The sequence below is a fragment of the Geotrypetes seraphini genome, chromosome 1 (genome assembly GCF_902459505.1).
Source record: "Geotrypetes seraphini chromosome 1, aGeoSer1.1, whole genome shotgun sequence".
NCBI classification, from domain to species: Eukaryota; Metazoa; Chordata; class Amphibia; order Gymnophiona; family Dermophiidae; genus Geotrypetes; species Geotrypetes seraphini.
In genome coordinates, this window is record NC_047084.1 from 486,673,724 (window position 1) to 486,699,146 (window position 25,423).

General features: G+C 43.8%; 1 protein-coding gene across 1 annotated transcript in view; it reads left to right on the forward strand.

Moving 5' to 3' along the window:
• Nucleotides 1-25,423, forward strand: part of SHOC1 (shortage in chiasmata 1) — a 283,884-nt gene that overhangs the window by 89,822 nt on the left and 168,639 nt on the right. Inside the window, exon 11 of the mRNA XM_033962662.1 lies at nt 15,945-16,039. Coding sequence (XP_033818553.1) covers nt 15,945-16,039 — 95 coding nt within the window. The remainder of the gene's footprint in view (nt 1-15,944; nt 16,040-25,423) is intronic.

Genomic DNA, 25,423 nt, shown 5'->3' on the forward strand with positions numbered 1-25,423 from the left:
GTTATACATCCTCATTAACAGTCATAGGGCTTGATTCAGTAATTTGGAATTGCAGAATAGGCACAGAGGGGCATAATCGAAAGGGACGTCTAAGTCCGTTTGCGTCCAACTCGCAAGTCGTCCAAAGTAAAAAACAGCCTAAGACACATTTTCGAAAAATACATCCAAAATTTTTTTTGTTTCAAAAATCGTCTAATTATGCGTCCTCCGATCTGATCGTCCAAGCCGCTAAATCGTCCATCTTTATACCACATTTCCGTCCAACTTTTCGTCCAAGTCCAAAACGCCTAGAATAAGCCCTGTTGGACGTGGGAGGGATCTGCAAAGTGATGGACTGCACACCCAGACATGCCACCTAAATAGTGGGGTGCCTAACAGGGCACTGCTGTGAATTTCACAAAAAGGGTGCCATGTCTTCTCCCTCCAGTTCCCTTATAGGTCACGGTGAGTCCCCCAAACTACCTCCAGAATCCTCTAGACCCACTTATCTACCACCCCAGTAGTCGTTATGGCTGCAGGAGCCACTTATATGCCAATACAAAAGAGTTTTGGGAATGTATAGGGGAGTGTACATGTTTAAGTATCAATGCAGTGATTACAGGGGCTTATGGGCATGGGTCCTCCTCTCTATGGGTCCCTAACCCACCCCCAAGACGACTTAAGCTGCCTCTGTGTTGGACGACTAAACTTTCCTATGCCAGGTGGCCAGGTGATGATGGTCTGGAGGCTGAATTTTAAAGGTGTGATTAATATTTTTATGGGGTGGGGGGGGGGTCGGTGATCACTGGGGTAGTGTGTGGGGGTCTGTGTTTTATGTTTTCAGGGCTTATCTGGTAAGTTTAGGTGGGTTTTTGCGACTTAGACCATGTTTTACATGGTCTAAGTCACAACATCCAAGTTCTGTCGATCCCAGCCTGTATAACTTCAGTTATACATGCTGTACGACTAAGACTATATTTTGTAGGAAAATCACTACATATACAAAATATATATAATGGTAAACATGAATTTCAATTCACTGTTAATCAATTTGCATATCCAATAGAACTCTGCTCAGAGACATGAAGGCTAAATTCTCCGCCTCACCACCCAATCATTGCAGTGCTCTTAGAACCTAACTGTGCTAGTATGTTGAGTTCTTTGTTTCTACAGATGTTAGTGGAAGGTATTTGTGCTTCTTAATTCTTACCTTCTTGATGCTACAACAGAGGCTTTTATGTAAACAAGAGATCAGGGAGGATTAGAAGACAAATGGAAGGCAATTTTGTCAAAGGTCACCTTTTTGGAACCTATTCTGTAAAGGAAAGTAAACGCCTACATTATTTTATATAGATTACTAATGTAACTAGGTATATACTTGTATGTTAATGTGTTTAGGCAAAACACTTACCCCCTTCTTTTACAAAGCCATAGAGATTTAAAGGGCTTCGGGGCTGTTGGCGTGCGGCAGCTGTTAGTGCAGCTTTGTAGAAGAGGGGGTTAGAACAGCCATATACTGTGGAAACTACAAACAATTAGATCATACTTCAACACTACTTAATTTAGGTTATTGGAACAATCTTCAATGTCATATAGTACATCTGCCAGGATATCGTAAAAATCTTCAAAGATTATGTATTGTACAAAAACACTGTTGAGCGCTTAATTTTCAACTTGAAGAAAATGGATCATGTTACACCTTATTATAAAGAACTTCATTGGTTACCAGTAGAGGCTAGTACTTTTTAAGTTTGGAACCGTGTTTTATAAGGTTTTGCATAGATATGCACCCGTTTATTTAGCTGATCAGTTTACATTCATCAATCTCAATTGTATATTGCAAGCCACTGCATTGTTTGTCTTTCCTGATGGTTGTGGTTGTTTATATAAGAGATTTTTGCAAAGATTATTGTCTTACCAGGCTGCTAGTTGGGATACTGAGTTTCGCAGATTACTATCTCATTCTTCAGCTTATATGCATTTTAGAAAATTGGTAAAATCTAGTCAATTTGTGAAATTCCTGGAGAATTGATTTGTTAATCACTGAGATTATTCATTCTCTTCAGTTTGTTAAACTGCATAGAACTGCGCAGGTTTTGCGGTATACAAATATGTTTTTTATGTTATGTTATACGTGCTTAGCTGGTGTAAAATAAGGGAGATGCATTTGTAACTTGTAGTAATCTATAAGTTATATTACATTACATTACATTAGTGATTTCTATTCCGCTTGTGCCTTGCGGTTCTAAGCGGATTACAAATTAGAAGATATCTAGACATTACCGAGAGAATTATATAACAATGATTCTTGTACATTACATAATATGGTTGAGAAGTTACATATAGAGATTCAAGTAGTTATAGAATACAGTGGAGAAAAACAATATGTTCGGGTAATAGAAGAAGATTACCTAGCATTGATTTTTTTTTTTTTTTGGAAGGTGAGGTTCGAGGGAATGACTGATGTGCTATTCGCAGGGGAGAAAGCATGTACGAGTGGGAGGAGATTAGTGAGTGAGGACGTGTTTTTTGAATAGGACTGTTTTGATTTCTTTTCAAAACACTTTGATGTCTGTTGTTTTGATCATCAGTTTGGTGATGGTGGGGTCAATTTTCGCTGCCTGTGTCGCCAGAAGGCTGTCGTAAAGTTTCTTACGTCTGGTACCATTATGAGGGGGGAAGGTGAATAGGTTCTGAGTTCTCCTTGATCTGGGTGAGTGGTAGCGGTGAAGGCGGTTGCTTAAGTAGCTGGGGGCAGTGCCATGGGTTACTTTAAATAGTAGACAATAGAATTTGAATTGAGTTCTTGCTTTTATTGGAAGCCAGTGAGAGTCAACATAGGCGGGAGTGATGTGGTCAAATTTTCTAAGAGCGTAGATGAGTCTGATGGCTGTGTTTTGAACGGTCTGCAGTTGTTTTATCATATTGTTTGGGCAAGGTAGGTAGAGGCTGTTGCAGTAATCTAAGGTACTAAGTATGAGGGATTGTACAATGAGTTTGTAGTGTTCTTTGGTAAGGAATTTTCTTATTTTTCTTAGGTTTCGCATGGTGAAGAATGCTTTTTGTATGATTTTGTGGATTTGTGTTTGCATTGTGCAGCATCTGTCTAGTTGTATTCCCAGAATTTTGAGAGTGCTCTGAATTGGATATTTGGTTGCGTTTACTTTGAGTTCTGTTAGGGATGGTTTTTGTTCCTTCTCTAGTAGTAGGAATTTGGTTTTCTCTGCATTCAGTTTCAGCTTATGGTTCTTCATCCATTTTTCTACAGTTTCCAGTGTTGTTTTTAAGCGTCCGTTGGAGATGGGGTCATGGATGTCGTAGGGGAGGAGGATGGTTATGTCATCCGCGTAGCTGAAAGATGTTATGTTTAGGGCATCTAGGGCAGTGCCTAAGGAAGCTATGAAGAGGTTGAAAAGTATGGGCGATAGAGGGGATCCTTGTGGTACTCCGCATGGGTTTGTCCAGGGATCAGATAGATGATCTTTTGACTTAACTCTATATGATCTTGTTTTAAGGAAGCCTTGGAACCAGTTGTGAACTTTACCTGATATTCCTATGGCATCTAGTATCTGGAGTAGTATTGGGTGGTCAACTAAGTCGAATGCTGCTGAGAGATCGAGTTGGATGATTAGTAACTTGTTTCCTTTGCTGAGGTGCTGTCGGGCTATGTCTAGTAGAGATACCAGTAGTGTTTCTGTGCTGTGATTAGCTCTGAAACCAGATTGAGTTGGATGCAGAATGTGGTGGTCTTCTAGGTAATTGGTGAGATATTGTGCTACTATGCCCTCTATAAGTTTGACGTATTGTGGGATAGAAGCAATTGGTCTATAATTTGTTGGGTTGTCTATTGGGTCTTTGGGGTCTTTTAGTATGGGAGTGATTATGATTTCTCCAAGATCCGGAGGGAACAGACCTTCCCTGAGGGTGGTTTGCAACCATAGCGTGAGGCATGCTATGAATTTAGTGGACGCTGTAGCAAGTAGATAGGGTGGACAGTTGTTCAGATCACAAGAGGATTTGCTGTATTTTTTGTACAGCCGTTCGAGGTCTGACCATTGTGTCGTTGGGAAGTTGTTCCAGATCCTATCTGCTGGGATGGCTTCATCTATTGTGGGATTTATTAGCAACTCTTCTTTGATGTTTTGGGAGTGGTTGAATGTGGATCTGATTGTGGTGATTTTATTTTTGAAGTGGTCCGCTAGTTGAGAAGCTGATGGGGTCTGGGTTCCTTGGGTGACGAGGAAGGGTTTGGTATCGGTGAGGTTTTTTACAATGCTGAAGAGTTTTTTGGTGTTCGGTTTTTCGGTGCCGATGAGTTTGGAGTAGTAGTCTTTACGTTTTTCCTTCAGTTTGATGTTGTATTGTTTGATTTGGGATCTCCATTCTGTTTTAATGTGGTCTTGTTTCTGTTTCTTCCATGACCTTTCTAATTGTCTACATTGCCTTTTTTGGTGTTGTAGTTCGGCGTCAAACCATTTGTCTGAAGGTCTGCGTATTTTGTTTTTTGTTTTTAGAGGTGCTAGTTTGTTCAAGGTGGATTCACTTGTGGAACGCCAGGTGTTTATGAATTCTTTGGGGTTGTTTAAATCTATTGCTGGATCTACTGTGTCCCAGAATGTATTAGGTTCGATTTTCTGTCTGAACTTGAAGCTTGTTTTGCATGGAGGAGGTTTGATGTTGTTATGCTCCCAGTTGATAGTGAAGGTGTACTTGTAGTGGTCAGACCATAAGGTGGGATGCCATGAGCCGTTGGTGATGTGGATGTTTTGTGTGTTGAGGTTGGGTGATGTGTACGCGGCAATATCAAGTTGATGGCCCTTTTCATGCATGGGTTCAGGGTTGAGTAATTGGTAGGATAAGGTGGTGAGGAATGTAAGAAAATCCATTGCTTTTTTGGAGGTGTTGTCTTCTAAGTGGAGATTGATGTCTCCTAGGATCAGGTTGTATGTGGAAGAGAGGGAATTCTGGAAGATAAATTCTTCAAGTTCTTGTTTAGAGGTGTTCCATTTTCCTGGTGTGACATAGCAGAGAAGGCAGTTCAGAGTTCCTGTGAGAGTGTTGTCAGAGAGTTGGCATGCTAGAAGGTCAAGGTGAGGGGTGGAGTGTTTGGTAAGGATTTTGATGTTGAGGTTGTTTTTTACAATGATTGCAAGACCTCCACCTCTTCTGTTTTCTCTGCATACTAGCTCTAATTTGTAGCCGTTTGGGCAGAATTCTGTAATGCGAGGGTCTGAGTCGGAAGTGAGCCAGGTTTCGGCTAGGAAGAGGCAGCTTAGGTTATCTTTGATCAGCCAGTCTTTGATTAGTTCTGTCTTTGGGCTGATAGATCGTATGTTCATATATGCGCATGCTATTGATGTGAATTTGGTGGGCGAGTGAGTAGTGAGTATATTGATAAGTGTTCTAGAAGGTGTATGAAGTTTTTGTGAGCTTGCCTTAGTTTTGGTTGGTGGTCTTATTCCCCAGATTGTGGGAATGTTTTCTTGGTTGGATGAAGGACAAGGTATCAGGGTCCTAGGGGTTTGGAGTTTCCTGTTGGGTTGAACCAGTCTGTGTGTTGTTGTGATGATGGGTATAGGATGTATGTGGTATCCTGCTGTTTTCTATTTATCTATGAGAAGGGAGAGCAGAAGTAGAACTAGGATGAGTTTAGGTGTGCGTGTTGCCATTTATTTTATTTTTTTTGTGTGGATTGGGGTGTTGGTGCTGAGTTCGTTGCTCTTTTGGTGTAGGCTGTCTTTTTGGAGGGCCTTTACTTAAGCCTAGACCTATAAGTAGGGTTTGTGTGGGAAATTTTGAGCAAGTTGTGCGAGTGGGTGATGTGAATTGTTCTTGGTGCTTGTGGATGTTTAAACTGGGTGGTGCAAGATGTCTGTCAACAGTTAAACATTACTAGGAATTCCAAAGATAAGATTAAGTATAGCCAACTATTACTAGGTATTCCAACAATTAAGTAAAACCAGCAGTTAAGTATTTCAGCTAATATGTTGAACAGTAAATAACAACAATTAAGTTTAACAGGGTATAGGTACAATTTTAGCCAGTATAACAAGATGTGCCAACAGTTGTGTCTATCAATTGTGTCTAGCAAGGTACAGCAAAAAGTTGGTAGTGGGTAAAGCTAATTGGTTACCTGTACTTGGAGGGGGTTTGTTTTTTTTTCCCCTGTTTTGTGAGCTTCAGAACCCTGCGGTTGTCACTGAGGCGCTTCACAAAGGCTCGCACTAAGGCGCATGTGCGCCTTCGTCGGCGCGCCGAACGGCTGAGCACCGTTGGCGCTGCTAATCTTTTTATGTGATCCCTCGCGGCCAGGGAGAGGGGCGGAGCAGGGCTCCCACGCTGTCCTCTCCTCGGGGAAGCTGCTGGGCTGACTTTTCCCGCTGGTGGTCAAAAGGGCCTGAAGAAAACGCTGCTAATCTTTTTATGTGATCCCTCGCGGCCAGGGAGAGGGGCGGAGCAGGGCTCCCACGCTGTCCTCTCCTCGGGGAAGCTGCTGGGCTGACTTCTCCCGCTGGTGGTCAAAAGGGCCTGAAGAAAACGCTGCTATATACACTGTGTGCCCCACCTCATTCTGCCAAGACTCCACCTAGGTGAACACCCATCTACAAAGTACATGTTATCAAAGATATACTGTATGTTCATACTTACAGAATAGTGTGTAACTGGATTATTGTTATTTATGCGTGACTGTGTTTACATATGCAAGCATAAATGGCTAAAATAGTGGAATTTACATGCATACCTTTAGTGGCTCCTTATAGAATTACCTCCGTAACACTCTACAATAATGTGATAGCCACTGATCCCACAGACATCAGTATTTAAAGGAATCTAGCCAGCTTCACAGGTACTTGATCAAAGCCTTTAAAAGTCATTGTAGTAACCTCCCCACAATTAACTACTCTTAGCAGTTTTTACTTGCGTAGTTTGGCTTACATGTTTAAAACCATTGTAGAAAGAGGACTTTCAAACACATAAGAATAGCCATAGTGGGTCAGACCAATAATCCATCTAGCCCAGTATCCTGTTTCCACAGTGGCCAATCCAGGTCAGAAGTACCTGGCAGAAACCCAGATAGTAGCAGCATTGCATACTACCGATCCCAGGGCAAGCAGTTGCTTCCCTCAATAGTCTCAATAGCAGACTGTGATCTTTTCCTCCAGGAACTTGTCCAAACCTTGTTTAAACTCATCTATGTTAACCTCTGTTACCACATCCTCTGGCAACAAGTTCCCGAGCTTAAATTTTCTTTGAATGAAAAACATATTTCTTCCTATTTGTTTTAAAAATATTTCCTTGTAACTTCATTGACCACATGTATACTTTGGCAGGAGGCATGGTAGGTACAAAGAGAAGGCTTCATATGGCAGTCTTAACATATTGATGTGAATTCTACATCCTAAAAGGGGAATATTCATCAAGGAAAAATCTTAGGCGTGGGATTTTACAACAGCTCTGAAGCATAATTAAATGCCTGCTTTATTTATTTAAGACATTTTTAATCTGCCTTTATTCAAGGCAGCTCACAGTATCATATACACATTTCAGAATTTAAACATCTTAAAAATCATATACATCAGCAAAAATCATAAGATTATACCATCTCAACTTATAAATGACATCTCTACCACTCATCTCAACTTATAAATTACATCTCACCCACTCATCTACTACATTACTTCAGTAAAGCAGAACAAATTTGATAACCTACTAAAAAGATGATATTCAGAAGAACAAGTATTAACTTAAGAAGCTGAATATTAGCTTAGAAAAGCTTGAACAAACAGAAGGGTCTTAAGCAACTTTCTAAATTGCAATAGATTTCTACAGAAACATATGGTACCAGACAATGTATTCCACATCAATGGTCCAGAAATAGGGGAAAGTGCCAACGCTGGGTGCCATCCCCCTTCTACATTACTCCCCCCCCATCATATTTGTTAGCTAGTTAATACACTTCTCCCTCCGTATCCACAGGGGTTAGGTGCAGAGCTGGACCGCGAAGTGTGAGAAACCTCGAATAACTTTTCGGCCAGCTCTGACCCACCCCTGCTTCCCCCAGCATCCTGGACCTTACCTGGTGGTCTGGCGGGTGTTTGGGGCAGGAGCGATCTTCCTACGCTCCTGCCCCGTGCAGATCACTCATAGGAAATAGCTGCCATGAGCTCCCGTAGTCTCTCGAGACTAGGATGGGAACTCCCCGCAGCCATTTCCTATGAGTGATCTGCACGAGGCAGGAGCGTAGGAAGATCACTCCTGCCCCGAAAACCCGCCAGACCACTAGGTAAGGCAAAAAAATTAAAATGCCCCCCCCAAAAAAAAATTGCGAATAACCAAATCCACAGATGCTAAAACCGCGGATTCGGAGGGAGAACTGTAGTTACTTAGTTCATATAGTTATAATTAATAAACAATGTGAACATTACAACGATGAGAACTTTATTTTCAAATGAGTTTCTTATGGGCTCTGAGCATTAAAAGCATTTCAAAATGCTCATCGGTTAAACTGTTCCTGTATGATGTAAGAATCTGTCCATCAATGCTGAAGTGTCTCTCCACTAGAAGGCTCGTATTCTTCAGAATAAATGCTTCCTTCACAGTTGGATAGTGCTGGAGACTGGATATACCACATGCAGGATCATTCAAGAAAATATCTAGTTATGACTGCACAGCGTTATCCCCAACATGGATTTGCTGTTTTACAGTGTTGTCAAAGGCTTTTTGTATCCTTTGCAGTGGTACAGTTTGGAAGATGTATGTATATGTTTCGGCGCTTATATTCAACAGTTTGACTATTTCCCCTGACATAGGCATTGTGCTACCAAAGAATGTTGGAAATTGTGTTAAAATTTACTTTGAAGTCTGGATATCGATACACCTAGAACCACTCTTTGTTGGGATTTTAATAAAGAACATTTTGAGCATTATCCTTTTTGCTGCTCTTTTTTTTCTTTTGCATTGGACCTGCAGTTTCGATTATCGCCTTTTTTTGCTTTTTGTTAAGTCGCAAAAGAATTGTGAAAAATTGCAAGAGTACATTGAGAGACGGCATCAAAATGGCAGATATTTGATGTGAGCAAGTGCAAAGTGTTTCATGTGGGAAAGAGGAACCTGAACTATAGCTACATGATACAGGATTCCAGATTAGTAGTCACCACCCAGGAAAAAGGTCTAGGTATCATCAGCTCAGTGTGCAGTGATGGTTAAGAAAGCAAATAAAGTGTTAGGGACTTATCATGAAAGGAATGGAAAACAGAGATGAGAATGTTATAATGCATTTGTATCACTCCATGGTGCAGCCATACCTCAAATACTGTGTGCAATTCTGGTCACTGCATCTCAAAAAAGATAAGAAATTAGAAAAGGTACGGAGAAGGGCAACAAAAATGATAAAAGGGATGGGATGGCTTCCCAATGAGGAAAGGCTAAATTGGCTAGGGCTCTTCAGCCTGGAGAAGAGATGGCTCGGGGAGATATGATAGAGGTACATAAAATACTTAGTGAAGCTGGTTAGCTGTGAATCGCTGGTTTACTTTTTCCAAGCTCCTGAGTAGAAGATTTAAAACAAACCAGAGAAAATATTTCTTCACTCAATATGTAGCTAAACTCTGGAATTCATTGCCAGAGAATGTGGTGAAAGCAGTTAGCCTAGCAGGGTTTAAAAAAGGTATATATATATATATATATGTAATGTAATGTAATATATTTCTTATATACCGCTACATCCGTTAAGTTCTAAGCGGTTTACAGAAAATATACATTAAAATTATAAGAAAGAAAGGTACTTAGAAATTCCCTTACTGTCCCGAAGGCTCACAATCTAACTAAAGTACCTAGAGAGTAATAAAGAAGTGAAATGTATAGATAGAGGAAAAATAAACAAATAAACATTCTAACAAGACTGTATTGAACTAAGTACTTTTGAAGGTAGAAAAGAGGAGAGAAAGGAATATATGCAGAAGGAGGAATCGTTGGACAAAAGAATTCTGGAGAATTTTAAATGGTAGAAATAGAACAAAACAAAAAACAAGTGGCAAAACAATGAATAAGATTAAAAATAATTCATAAACTGGAAAAAAATAAAACATTATTTTCAATCCACTGTTTCAGCTTCGGTGATGAAGTGGAGCAAGTAAGTTTTGTAGGAATGTCCACGTCTCCTCCTCTGCGATGGTTTCCTCCATGCAATCCTCCCCATGTCACATTGCCCGTGCTCCAGCCGCTACCCTGAACGGCTGCTCCAAGGAGATGAGGTGGTTGCCAAAGTTCCTCTTCTGTGGAAAAGCCTCCCGGTGCTGATCTCGGTGTGCGTTAGTGCCGCAGGAGCTGGGGCTGACAGGGAACCCACTGCCTTGTTGTAGCTGCGTTCCCCACTGCGCACGGACTGTGCGACACCGGCAAGAAATTCTGGTGAAATTTGGAGACGCTGGGATTTCGGGGTAGAAGTCCTCAAACTCCGTGCTGGGTAATCGCCAAACAGTCCGCCGCCGCTGGAACCAGGTGCGCAGGAGACAAGCGGAGTCAGCGAAGAGGACTGCAACGATCTTGGGGCGCCGAAGCTGGACACCAGGAAACATGTGGGAAACTCCCTTCAGCTCCTCCAATTGCAGGCTGTTGATCGCAGTGCGGCATCTGCGCTGCTCTCTCCCCAGGAGTCTGGCTCGATCGTTGCCTCCTGCCGCCCGCCTGAAACCTGCCATCTCCCTTTCCACTCTCAAACAGGGGCAAACCACAACACGCAGCCGTTGGCACATAGGTGCAAAGGACTCAGACCAGGTCCTTCACAACCCCAACCAGAACCAGGCCCCAATTCGGTCTTTTCCAGCTGCCACCACAAAGTCCATCAAACCATAAGTGCAGGGCCCCTCAACTGCCGATCTTGACCCAACTGTCAAATCACAAAAACAGTAAGTATATTGAAAAATAAATATATAACAAAAGAAAAGAAACTCAGGAAAAGAAACTAAGATCAAAGACAAAAGCAAAAATTAGAAATCAACAATAAAATTATAAATTATAAAGACAAAAGAATAAAAGAAAAAATAAAAAGTAGTTGGAAGGAGACGGAACAGTAGATGACTTAACTGTCCGCCATCTTGTTAGAATGTATATAATTTCCTAAAAGAAAAGTCCATAAGCCATTATTAAGATGGACTTGGGAAAATCCACTTCTTATTCTAGGATAAGCAGCATAAAATCTGCTTTACTGTTTGGGATCTTGCAAGGTACTTGTGACCTGGGTTATCCACTGTTGGAAACAGGATACTGAGTTTGATGGACCTTCAGTTTATCCCAGTATAGTAACTCTTATGTTCTTATGAGGGTGGTAACTCTGATTACTAGTACTACTACTATTAAACTTGGGACCACAGAAAAGATTCTTCTTTCTTCATCTGCTTATCTTGGCAAAATATTGTCTGTTAAATGAACAGCATGTGCCCTGTCTAGTTGATTTTGCTGTTGTGTTTCATTGCACTTGTTTATGCTTCCAAATAAAAATTGTTTAAACTTAAAAGGTACACTGGGGGGGAAGAATCTGGAAAATCCAATTCCGGAACAGTCTGGATTTTTGGACTTGTACTGTAGTAGGTGTCTATGCTACACACTAAATGTGGCACTATATCATGAAATGCAGTATTCTGTAAACTATGCTTGAAAATATTGGGCACACCTATACCCCACCCATGCACCTCCCCTTGTATACACCCCCTTATAAATGTGCATTAAATAATACCACTGAGAACCCAGCTAGCACTTATGCATGTAACTGTAATAGTTATGTGTAAGTAGTATTTTTTAACTGATATGCACATTTGGGCCCGTCCCGGGCATCCTATACAGAATCGGGTCTACACCTGCCCAAACTAAACCAGATTCTGTAACCAACGTCCATGTTGCAGCCACCGGTTACAGAACTGGGTTACTTTAGATGCGGGCCAGTGTTCCCGCTAAGCTGCGTTGGCCTGCGCTCGCGCACAAAATATTACATCGCAGCGCAAAGTTTCTCTTCACAGCGCACACACGCGTCGGTAAGGTAAGGGGACGCATTGGGGAGATTGCACTTCCCCACAATTGCCATGCTTCGGTTCCTCTTCTTCCTTCCTTCCTCCCCCCCCCCCCCCCGCGGGACCCTGCGGCACCATCAACTCTTACTCCCTCTAATGTCGGCCCTGCAGCTCCAGACTTCCTCGCACCTTCTCCCCTCCCCCTTTGGATCGCTATTATTTTAAATGTTATAGCCGCGGAGCTGTATCCATCAGTGGAGATGTCTAACCTCGGCCTGCCCCGGAACTCTTACTGCAACAGTGACTTCCTGTTCCTGCCTAGACGGGCGTCTGCTGCAGTAAGAGTTCCGGGGCAGGCCGAGGTTAGACATCTCCACTGATGGATACAGCTCCGCGGCTATAACATTTAAAATAATAGCGATCCAAAGGGGGAGGGGAGAAGGTGCGAGGAAGTCTGGAGCTGCAGGGCCGACATTAGAGGGAGTAAGAGTTGATGGTGCCGCAGGGTCCCGCGGGGGGGGGGGGGGGGGAGGAAGGAAGGAAGAAGAGGAACCGAAGCATGGCAATTGTGGAGAAGTGCAGAGCTGCAGGGAAGAGTGTTGCGGTACCCAGCTGGAGGGAGAAGGAAGATGAGGGAGGGAATTAAAGGAGATGCCAGGGCTTGGAGCGTAGGAGGAAGGTATGCCAGTCTAAGGGAAAAGGAAGGGGGAGATGTGAGAGCATGGAGGGGGAGCGAAAGATGGAAGAAAAGGAAAGGAGAGAGATGCCAGAGAATCAGGGAAGGGGAGATACCAGACTATGAGGAGAGGTGTGGGAGAGGGAAGGCGAGGAGAGAGATGCCAGACCAATGGGGTGAAAGGAGAGATGGAAGGGGGAGGCATACAGTTTCTGGAAGGGGCATAGAAGGAGAGAAGATGCCATATAGGGGAAGAGAGACGGCAGACAGTGGATGGAAGGAAGAGAGTTACAAGAAGATGAGGAAAGGAGAAACCACAGAAGACAAAGGTAGAAAAAAATTTCTATTTATTTATTGCTTTAGGAGACATGTGTCACTGTTTCTGTGAAGCATTGTATGCAGAGTCCAGCTTCTTGCTGGTTCAATTTAACCTTTGTCTATGTATTTTTATTTTATCCCCCCTTTTACAAAACTGTGAAGCGTTTTTAGCACCAGCCTTGGTGGTAGCAGCTCTGATGCTCAGAATTTTATGAGCATCAGAGCTGTTACCTCCGTAGCTAAAATCCACACTACAGTTTTGTAAAAGAGGGAGGGGTTAGTTTGTGATTACATATTCCTTACTAGGCGAAGGTGTTTTCTGTGTTCTGTGTGTTCGAAAGACATGGTTTTCTGTTAGGATTGACGGTGTAGGATTGATCTGTGCTGGTCTGGCTTGTTTAGTTTTACAATGGGTGTATTGATGTACTGCTCACTGCAATATGTAAGATGCTGCCTTTTCCTAGGTACTCATGTGTGACGTGTGGTTTGTTACTAAAAATCATGTTTTTCTTACAGATGGGGGGGGGGTGCCAAAAAATGATGGGCCCCGGATGTTACATATGCTAGGTACGCCACTGTATGTAAAGATACCAGAAAGCTGGCGTAGCAAAAACTTCTAAGTTTTGAGTATTTAACCCTCCCACAATCTCACGGGCACTCGTTTCAAGTTTATTGAGATTTTGATTTAAACGCAATATCAAATATTTTCAATGCGTATAACAAAAATAAATTTTGGGAAATAAATAAAACCATTTGAACCAGTGTTCCCGCTAAGCTGCGCTGGCGTGCGCTGGCGCACAAAATATTACATCGCAGCGCACACGTTTCTCGTCACAGCGCACGATCGGAAGAGGCGTACGGCAGATGGCAGGGCGGCGAGAGGAGAATCGGGCGAGTTGGCTCATAACTTGCTGGCGCCCGATATTTTTGGCTCACGGTGAAAAAAAGTTTGCTCACAACACCCGCCCGCTTAGAGGGAACACTGGATGCGGCCACTATACTTAATCGTGGCAAGGGATCTCCCTGCTGCGATTAGTATAGCAGCCGCGACTATGGCCGCCAGTCTCCCCTCCCCCCCGACGATTGCAGCAGGAGGGTATCCAACCCCTCCTATCGACAGAACCCACAATCGCCGGCAGGAAGGTGCTCAACCCTTCCTGCTGGTAGGCCCCCCCACCGCCAAAGATCACTGGCAGGAGGGTACCCAACCCCTCCTGCTGGATCCCTCCCCAACAAAACGCTGCAACCCACCCTCCCCGGACCCCCCCCCCCATGAATCCCCCCCACTCCAGAACCCCCCCCTTTGGGCTTACCCGCAAGTTGGCCGGACGGGTTCTCGCACCGTCCAGCCAGCAGATTCGCCTCCGTTCAAATGAGGCAGGCCCGCCCCTCCCCTGCCCAACCCACAGGATCCTAGGGCCTGATTGGCCCAGGCACCTAAGGCCCCTCCCCCATAGGAGGGGCCTTAGGCGCCTGGGCCAATCGGTCCTAGGATCCTATGGGTTGGGCAGGGGAAGGGCGGGCCCGCCTCATTTGAATGGAGGCATGCCTGCTGGCCGGACTGTGCGAGGACCCATCTGGTCATCTTGTGGGTAAGCCCAAGGGGGATCTGGGGAGGAGGGGTTGGGGCTTTATGTTGGGGGGGTCTTGCAGGAGGGGTTGGGCACCCTCCTGCCGCGATCATTGGGGGGGAGGGGAGATTGGCAGCTGTAGCCGCGGCTGCTATACAATCGCAGCAGGGAGATTCCTTGCCGCGATTAAGTATAGTGGCCACATCTACTTACCATGTAGGCCAGCATTTTTCTGGCCTACATTGTAAGCATCTCCCACTCTACTAGGGAGACGTGTACGGCCGCCTAGGTTTGCCTAAGGCTACCGCCTAGCCTTATATGAGCTTAGGCAGGCTTGCGGGCCTCCCTAGGCTCCTGGAGGCACCTTCAATATAGGCAGCCTGCCTGGGGAGCATTTTTTTAGAGAACTTGCCTCCCGATTGGCTGATTAGACAGCTGTAGGACGCCTACAGCTGCCTACAATCGGGACGCACTTTACAGAATCTGGGCCTTGGTGCCTAACTTTAGGCGATATTTTATAGAATGAAGGGATGTAAGTGTAATTTTATAACAGGATATCTAGGGCAGGTAGACGCCTATTTTATAAAGGCATATAAGCATCATTGTGTTTTTAGAAAATACTAATACTAATTGACCAGAAATAGAGCCCAGATTATGGGCACTGATATTTATGCCTGCTTGGGAGTAGGATTAAATCATAGCATATAAAATATGCACATTAACATGTATTTTATAAAATGTATAAATCGTGACCCAGCAACCCCCACCCACACACACTCTCACTTTCTCTCTCTCTCTATGCCCACAAGCATGCCTACTCTGCAAATGCATGCCAGCATTCACTGCTTATAATTTTAGGTGAGGCCTGATTTAATAGATCTTATAAAGGCTTATAAAATTATCCTTTACAGATGTAATTGTGTAACTTCCTTTAATAATGCAAAGTCAATAAGTAACTTGCACATATTTTCAAAGATATAATATGCTTGTAAATTCAAATGAAAATTAACCATGGACAAAATGCAGCCACACATCTACATCTGCTAATTTTTTTCAAGTCTTTTTTGTGAGAAAAACATTTTGAGGCCTGTTTACTAAGCTGCACTAAATAAAAGTGGCTAATGCTATCTCCAGTGCTAGGTTTTCCTATGCACTGAGGCCACTTTTAGCGCACTGGTAAAATGGCCCCATTTTCTTCATTAGGTAGCCATGTGCTAATTTCTCTATTAGCATGTGGAGCAATGAGCATTTAAGCATTTACCAGCACCTACTTTCTAGGTAGCAGTGTAGCTGCACTAACTGTTTGAAAATTAATCTCCATATAGAAGCAGTGAGTATATAGAAAGCTAAAGAAAAGAAGATAAATATTTTAGCTTTGCTTTTGTTTTGCTGCAGCTCACTAATTACTACTTTTACTCAGAAGTCATTGGAGAACTCTTTATGGGAATCAGAAAAATACCATATTTCTGTCAGTAGGCTTTTGCTTAAAGGTATGAAAATCCATATTTAAATATAAAAATATGTACTGATGGAGATTTTTATTTTTTTGCTTTTAGGTACAAAGGTTGGATTTATTAGGGCTAATACCTCCAGCATTACTTAAAACAAGTACTTCTCAAAAAACTAAATATCCCCAGTAATAGCTGTAAATCTCGACATTGATTTTGGAGAATATAAATATGCATTCCACTTCTGAAATGGAGAATATATGTATAATTTTAGACCTGCCCAAAACACATCTTTTTACCATGTGCACAAATTCACAATTTGCACATGTAAATCCTGCCTTTCTAAAATTTTCTATTCAATGTTTATTATTGTTGTAGTTGTCTGGATCTCACCCGACTGAGGCCAGGATTCTCAAAAAAACTGTTAAAAAATGACGGTCTGCTAACGCAGCCATTTTGATAGTGAATTAAAAAAAAAAAGTGAGACATTCTCAAAAAATCAGGCATGCAAATGAGGGGAGGGGGCCTTAAATAACTTGGGCCAATCAGATCCTCAAGCTCCTTCCCGGTACATCCCAAGATGCACCGGGGAGGAGAAGGCCCATTTTGGAAGATGCGGGCCAGCTGGGTGGAGGGAATCCGCGTCCCTCAGGTCACACATCTACATGGAGGTAAGGGGGTGTCGGAGGCTGGGGGGGTGTTGTATGGTAACGGGGGAGAGTGCGCATCTCTTCTGCTGCAAGAGGGGGGGGGTTTGTAGCAGGGGAGAGTGGGCATCTCTCCCACTGCAAGGAGGGGTCACCACCGCTGCAGGGTGGGGTTGTTGGTTGGCAGCGGGAGAGAATCGACATCTCTCCCACTGTAGGGGGGTGTTTGTGGTGGGAAAGATTGGGTATCTCTGCCGCTGCAGGGAGTTGTTGGTTGGCAGCAGGAGAGAATCGACATCTCTCCCTCTACAAGGGGGTTGCCGCCGCTGCGGGGGGGGGTTGTTTGTGGCAGGAGAGATTGGGTATCTTTCCCACTGCAGGGAGGATTGTTTGCAGTGGGAGATAATTGGCATCTCTCTCGCTGCAGGTGGTGATTGTTGATTGGCAACGGGAGAGAATTGGCATGTCTCCTGCTGCAGGGGAGAAGGTTCGCTGCTGCTGAGGAGGGGTGTTGTGATGCATGAGGAGAGAATGAGAATCTCTCCTACTGCATCACAACACAGCTTTTTAGCAGTCTCTGACACTGCAATGCCGGGGTTTAAAACAGTTCAGTCACTGTACTGGCACCCCTGGACCAGTTGCTTATTTTTGTAGCTAAAAGCCGACGTTGCTTTTAGAAAATGGCTCGGCAATTTTTAAGAATCCACCGGAGAGCCCATTTCAATGTTGAAGGGCTCAATTGCATGTCATTATTGGAGACTGCTAGAAACCTCGCTAAAGACAGAGATAATCTGGTTTGATAATCCACCGCTAAAATGCATGCAGGCTAAACCGTCGGAAAACAGTTTAGTGATGGCGTTAAAGTTTTAAGAATCTGGGCCTGAGTAGGACAGAGAGGGAAAACTGCTTGAGTACCTGAATAAATGCATGTAAAACCGTTCTGAGCTCCCCTGGGAGAATGGTATAGAAAATTGAATAAATAATAAATAAATACAGAATGGCTAAAAGACATACCTCCATAGCTACTCCTGTTACAGATTCTGCATCAGCACAGACTGATTGCTTGATCCATGGTGAGGGACTGGTTTCATGTACAAGTTATATGCATGTTGAATCCCTCATGAAAGAAGTACAAGAACTAAGGGTCGATGTGGCAAGACTAAGGGACATCTGTGAAAATCATAAATCCATCCCAGATATGTATTTTAATGCATCAAGGATCTCCAGGAAAGGGGATGGAAACATTGGGCTAAAAGAGGGCAGCTGGATGCAAATCACCAGATCCTGTAAAGTGAACTTCACTGTTCCATCTTCAGTTGAACAGAAGAACCAATTTGCAGCCCTAGAAGGTAGAAGATATAATAATATCTCAAGAAAAGGAGAAAACAGAGCTCAAAAATCTCAAATGTGCTGGAGCATTAGCCAGTAGTGGTGGTTGGCAATTCCATTCTGAGAGGTTCAGAGGCGTCCGTCTCTGGACATAATGTCTCTGGACATAATGTCAAGAGAGGTGTGCTGTCTCCTTGGTGTAAAGATTCAAGATGTAACGGAAGATTTGCCGAGACTTATCAAGCCTATTGACTATTATCCTATGCTACTTATCCATATTGGCACAAATGATACTGCTAGGCAGCCCTCTGAACATATCAGAAGTGATTTTATGGCCCTGGAACAAAGGGTGAAGCAGTTGATGCACAGGCGGTGTTCTTGTCAGTCCTCCATTCTTAGGTAAAGGACAAATGAGAGAAACTCGCATCATGGAGCTGAATGCTTGGCCACGTGGATGGTGCTGATGTGAGCGCTTTGAATTCTTAGACCACAGAATAATTTTCTTAGACCTGCTCAGCAGAGATGTGTCCATCTACCCAAGAAGGGACAAAGTTTTTTTTTTTTTTTTAATCATTTTTACATTTTATCAAAATTAAACATATCAAAGGTAGAATTCATGGTGGATTCTATGATGGTAAGCTGGCCAGGTCCTGCTGCAGCATAGCATCCCCAAACCATGACACTTCCACCTCCATGTTTTACAGTTGGTATGAGGTCTTTTCCTAGAATTCTGTATTTGGTGTACACCAAAACATGTCCTCTTTTCTGGTGTCCAAATAATTCAATTTTAGACTCATCTGTCCATAGAACACTATTCCAGAAGTCCTGGTGTTTGTCTACGTTCTCTCTGCAAACTTCAGTCTGGCCTTGATGTTTCTCTTGGAGAGCAAAGGTTTCCTCCTTGCATACCTCCCATGCAATTTAAATTTGTGCAGCCTCTTTCTGATTGTAGAGGCATGCACTTTCACATCAGCAGTAGCAAGAGCCTGCTGTAGGTCCCGTGATGACATTTTAGAGTTTTTGGAGACTTCTTTTAGCATCTTGTGGGCTGCTCTAGGGGTCAACTTGCTTGGACAGCCAGACCTGGGCATGTTGGCAGTTGTTTGGAAAGTCCTCCACTTGTACACTGTTTTCCAGTCCTTGGAATGGCTAATGTCAAATTCTTTCAAGATCTTTTTAAATCCCTTACTATAGACTTATAAGCTGCTACAATCTTCTTTCTGAAGGCCTCAGACTGCTCTTTTGATCTCACCATGGTGTTCACTCTCACTGCAGCAGTCATGAGCACACCAAACTAAATGTCTGAGGTTTAAGTAGAACAAACCTCCTTCAAGATGCTGAGTAACAATCTTCTAATCATGTACACCTGATGTGATACACCTGTATGTGATTTGAGCCACTTAAAGTGGAGGATTGGTGAGGGGGGGGTGTCCTAATTTATTCCTCTGTTAGAATATAATATTTTTGTGGATATGAGTAAATCAAGGAAAACTTTTGTTGTTTACCTGCAATTACATCACTTTCTTTATCAGAGATAAATTAAAAAAAAGATTTGACATCGATATGTGAACATTTCTTAATACAGAACTGAATATTTCATGGGGTGTCCTAATTTTTTCCACATGACATGTATTTTTAAAACCTTAATCATCTGTATTGAGTATCATTGTTTTGAAAACAGATATTCTAGTGCAATGTGTCTAGTGTTCCTAAACGCTAGGAACAATGCATCTGAAACCCACAAGTTACTTGCAGAATGCTGTCAAGCATCTTTTGAACTCTGCCTCCTTCCCAGAGAGCTGCTTCAGCCCCTTCAGATTTTTTTCTGCCGGCAAGTTATTCAGAAATGTTTCTGCACTGCATTTTATTATTTTCTGGTATTTTTTCTAAGAGTTCAGTTGGAGGCTCAGTGCCCAGAGGTTCCCACTAGTTGGGACCTCTGCCTGGAAGAAGATGCAGACTTGAATTGCGGAGGTCTACTGCTAGCAGGATCAGCCCTCGGAGACACCTAACTAGCCAGCCTACTTTTGTATTTTTTTAGCTCAGGGGCTGACTCCTGCATAACTGCTTACATCCCTGATTTATCAGGAGCTTGAGCGCAGGCTGTTTGGCTCCTTCCCAGCTTGGCTGGGATATAGTGGGCTGGCTGCATGGCCTTTTCCTCTTTTGTGATGTGAGGTTTTCCAGAGGTTGAGGCTCAGTCTGACTTGCAGCGGTCAAACTGATCTTCGGGTTGAAGAAGTTTGACCATGTGACCCCTTCCTTCCGACTCCTACATTGGCTGACGATGGAGGCACGTGTGAAGTTTAAGTTCGGATGTTTCTGCTTTAAGGGACTGTTCAGTTTAGCCCCTAAATATATAACTGACCTTTTCTCCTTCCCAACCAACAGATATAAGAGAAGCTCACACCTAAACTTTGTATCTCCACTGGCTAGAGGATGTAAATTCAAAAGTCATCATCAACATCTTCTCTCATATCAAGCAGCATTATGGGGTAAAGACCTGGAACAATTACTTATGCTTACTAATACTTATGGGGAATTCAGGAGACACCTAAAAACATATCTGTTCCTGAAGTACTTAGGCAGTTGATTTGTACAATCTTTCCCACAATAACTGATTTCTAGAGCTGCTATTCACTAGTTTTAACCTGCCAGTTCTACTCAATTTGTAGCATTTTTAATCATTATAAACTGCATAGAACTTCATGGTCCTGCGGTATATAAACTGTTTTTATTATTATTATTATTATATGACCTTATCAGGGTCATGAGCAAGGTAACAGTCTATGCTTTCTCAGCTCACAGAATGCTCTGGATCAGGCAGTGGGCAGGCAACTCAGCATCCAAGATGACATTGAGTAGGCTGTCCTTTAAGGGACAGATGCTTTTTGGTAAGAGCCTTGATGATCTTATGGCCAATGTGACTGATCACCACCCTAAGTCTCTGCCGGACAGTAGACCACACCAATCTCCAGGCGGGACTAGGAACAATTTTAATCCCTCCCATTGTTCTCTTGAAGTATTCCCAGGAAGCCTCTGTCCAGAGGTCTTCCAGGGTTCAGCAGCTCCAGATACCAGCAGTCTCAACCCTCCCTCCAAGAAACCCCAATGACACCAGGTTGGCAGCTACAGCCCCCGCTATTGGGAGGTGGCTGTCAGCGTTTTGAGGGGAGTGGGAGAAAATTTCCTCAGACCAAGGGGTGTTGGATGTCATCTGAGAGGATTACAAGATCGAGTTTTATCACCCTCCTCTGGATTTGTTCATTAACTTGATGGCCGGAAAAGGAGGCCATGCTTCTAGGACTTCAGAACATTCAGGCCATAGAACTTGTCCCAAACCTCAACTGTGACACAGGCAGATACTCCAGATACTTCATTGTGCCCAAGAAAGGCACAGAGGACTGGAGGCCCATTTTGGATCTCAAGATGGTAAATGCCTTTCTGAAAGTCCCCCATTTTCACATAGAATAGCACAATTGGTCTTTGCAACAGTGGCTCCTGGAGAGTTTCTGGCCTCCCTGGAGCTAACAGAGGTGTATCTGCATATTCCCATCTTTCCAGGCCACAGAAAATATTTGAGGATTCATGTACTTCAGCAATATTTTCAGTTTGCAACCTTTCCGTTCAGATTGGCAACAGCTCCCCTGCACTTTCACCAAAGCTATGGTGGTGGTTGTGACTCATCTCCGGAAGATGGGTATCCAAGTACATCCCTACCCTCATGATTGGCTGATCAGGGCCCCAACCAGGCAGGAGTGAGAGATGGCATTGCAACAAGTATTAGATTTGCTCCAACAGTTGTGCTGGATTGTCAACTTCAAGAAGAGCCATCTGGAACTGACCCAGATTCTGGAATAACTGGGAGTTCTCGTCGACACGGCTCAAGGCAGCATTTTTGTTCCATAGCCATGCAAACAGAAGCTGTAAAGAAAGATCCTGTCTTTCTTGGTGATGCAGATTCCTACAGCGTGGTATTATCTCTAGGTGTTGCACTCCATGCCTACATTCCTGGAAGTGGTCCCCTGGGCCAGGGCACACATGCAACCTCTCTAGGACTCTCTTCTGTCTCAGTGGTCTCTGCAGAGGCATTTGCTTCAGATGCAACTCCCATGGACAGGATCAGTAAGAAACAGCTTACGCTGGTGCTACAGGACATCTTCTTGTCGAGGGGCATGCTTTTCTGAATTTCAGAGTGGGTGAATCTCATGACTGATGTAAGTCTTTTCAGCTGGGGAGCTCATTGTGGGGACCACTCGATTCAGAGCCAGTGGACTCACTGTCAGAAGGTGTGGTCTATAAATGTCTGGTGCTCTGAGCCATCCAGCTGGCCCACTGGAAAAGCTCGTCAAAGGAAAAGCTGTAAGGGTGTTCTCTGGCAACGCCACAGCTGTGGCTTATGTGAACAGATGGGGAGGGGCACCAGAAGCACCCCCTTATGCTCAGAGGTTTAGATGCTCTTTCAGGCTGTTTCTGCAGCCCAAATAGTCTGAGTGGAAAATGTTCAGGCCAACTTCCTAAGTCCACAGTTCCTGGACCCAGGGGATAGGTCACTCTCCCAATGGGTGTTCAATCTCATTTTTGTCGCTGGGACAGGCCATTGATGGTTTCTGCCAAAAACTCGAAAGTGAAGCACTTCTTCAGTCGAAGAGAGGAAACAGGAAGCTCAGGGTTGGATGCATCGGTCCAGCCCTGGCCGCACAATGGTCTCCTTTACATCTTTCCCCCTTGGCCCATGGTGAGCCGGGTCATTCGTAGAGTTGTGACTCATTCAGGTCTCGTGATTCTAGTGACTCCAGGCTAGAGAATGACATGGGGACAAATTATTCCCTGCCTCCCCAGGAACTCATTGTCCTGTCGCAGAGAGTTCTTTTCCTGTCCCTTCCCCTTTCCTGCAAGCTCTGTCCTCATCTGAATAAGCCTCAAACATTTTAAAATCATAAGTGTTCGAGGCTTGTGCGGTTAAGGCAGAGCTTACAGGAATGGGGCAGGGACAACAACAAAACTCATGGGGACGGGGTGAGGAAATTGAGTTCCTGTGCAGATGGGAATAAATTTGTCCCTATGTCTTTCTCTACTCCAGGCTGGTCTTGGTATGTGGGCCTGGTACGTCTTAAGTGGAACAGGAGTCTCAAACTGCCCCTTCATTACAAGCTTCTCATTCAGGGGCCAGTACCCATGGAGAATACACAGCACTTTTGTATTAAGGCATGACTCTAGCTCTAGTCTGCAAGGTATATTCTGACGTGGTTATTACTACTTCTCTCTGGGCTAAGAAGCCATCTACTATGATAGCCTATTCTAAAACTTGGAAGGCTTTTCAAAAGTGTGAAAAAGACCGGGTGGAGCCATTTCAGGGTTCCATTCTGGTCATCCTTGCCTTTCTTCAGGTCAGGCTGGAAAAAGGCTTTGCAGTAGCTTCCCTTAATGTTCTTGTGGCCAGTCTTTTGGGTCTCCTAGTGTAGAGCCACAAGATTGTACTGGTGGCTCATCCCAATGTGACCAGGTTCCTGAGAGGTGTGCACTGGCTTTGGCCTCCACTGAGGCAACCTTTCCCATCTTGGAATCTTAACATTGTACTGAAGGGCCTCTCTGAAGACTATGTTTCTGATGGTTATTGTTTTGCCAAGGCATATCTCAGAGATTCAAGCTGTCTCCTGTAAGGAGCCCTTCCTTAGAATTATGAAAGCGGGTGTTCCTCTCTGACCTTTTCCCTCCTTTCTTATGAAGGTTGTGTCAGCTTTCCATGTTAACCAGGATATTCGTCTGCCTGCTTTTCAGTCTACAGGCTCAGACAAGCAGGATAGAATTTTGAGAAAGCTTGCCTGTGGTAAACAGCTGCTGGTCTCTCTCAAGGCGCATTCCACCAGAGGTGTCACCTCTTCATGGGCGAAGTATCAGGCAGTTTCTCCCACAGAGATTGTAGAACAGCTACATGGTCTACTCTGCATTTTTTTCCAGATTTTACAAAGTGGTTGGGATGACCCTAGAGGATGCCACTTTGGGGTCCTCGGTCTTATGGGCTGGCTCTTCTGTTCCTCCCTAGACGTCAATCATTGCTTTGGTATGTCATCATACGTATAGACTCCCAAGTGGATGTAACAGAATGAAAGATTAGGTTCTTATCTGAATAATCTTCTGTTAATCTTCTCAGGAGTCTATGGCCCACCCTCAGAATTTACTGTTTTGCCTGCTTTTCTGCCTTGATGTTTCTAGATTCCAGGCCTGGAGCTCTTAGAAACATAGAAAATGATAGCAGAAAAGGGCTACAGCCCATCAAGTCTGCCCACTCTGCTTACCCACCCCCTGTCTATGCCCTAATGACCCAATTTCCTTATCTTGACCCTCGTAGGGATCCCACATGGGTATCCCATTTATTCTTAAAGTCTGGCACACTGTCTGCCTCGATCACCTGCACTGGAAGCTTGTTCCAATGATCAACCACTCTCTCTATGAAGAAATACTTTCTGGTGTCGCCATGAAATTTTCCGCCCCTGAGTTTGAGCGGGTGCCCTCTTGTGGCTGAGGGTCCCTTGAGAAAGAAAATATCATCTTCCACTTCGACACATCCCGTGAGGTACTTAAATGTTTCGATCATGTCTCCCCTCTCCCTACGTTCCTCGAGAGTGTAGAGCTGCAATTTGTTCAGTCTCTCTTTGTACGAGAGACCCTTGAGCCCTGAGATCATCCTGGTGGCTGTCTGCTGAACCGATTCAATTCTACACACATCTTTACTGTAATGTGGCCTCCAGAATTGCACACAGTACTCCAGATGAGGTCTCACCATGGCCCTTTACAACGGCATTATGACTTCAGGCTTTCGGCTGACGAAACTTCTATTGATACAACCCAATATCTGCCTTGCCTTAGATGAAGCCTTCTCCACTTGATTGGCAGTTTTCATGTCTGCACTAATGATTACTCCTAAATCTCGTTCTGCTGAAGTCCTAAGTTAAAGTTTCTCCGTTCAAGAAGTACGTCTTGCATGGATTTCCGCTTCCGAGATGCATGACCTTACATTTCTTAGCATTGAAGCCTAGCTGCCAGGTTGAGGACCAACTTTCCAATGTAAGCAGGTCCTGCGCCATATAATTCTGTAAACTGCATTCACTTACTATATTACATAGTTTGGCGTCATCGGCGAATAGTGTTATTTTACCTTGAAGCTCTTGAGTCAGATCCCCTATGAATATGTCAGATGTCTGTATGTGAAGAAATCTGGTATATGTAAGTGTATTCTTTAGCCACCGGCTCCCTTATTGTTAGTGCTAGTTGCACTCAGCAGGTTGATTCTCTAAGGTGGTTGTTTTACAAATTCCTGTTCATTGTTATTCTAATTCTTGTTTCTAAGTTACAGAGCAGAACATACTTGTATAATGTAAGTGAGATCATTCCCCATTCTCCTTCTTTGTATTCTGTTCCAGTGGAGCTCGATTGCTTTGGGACGTAA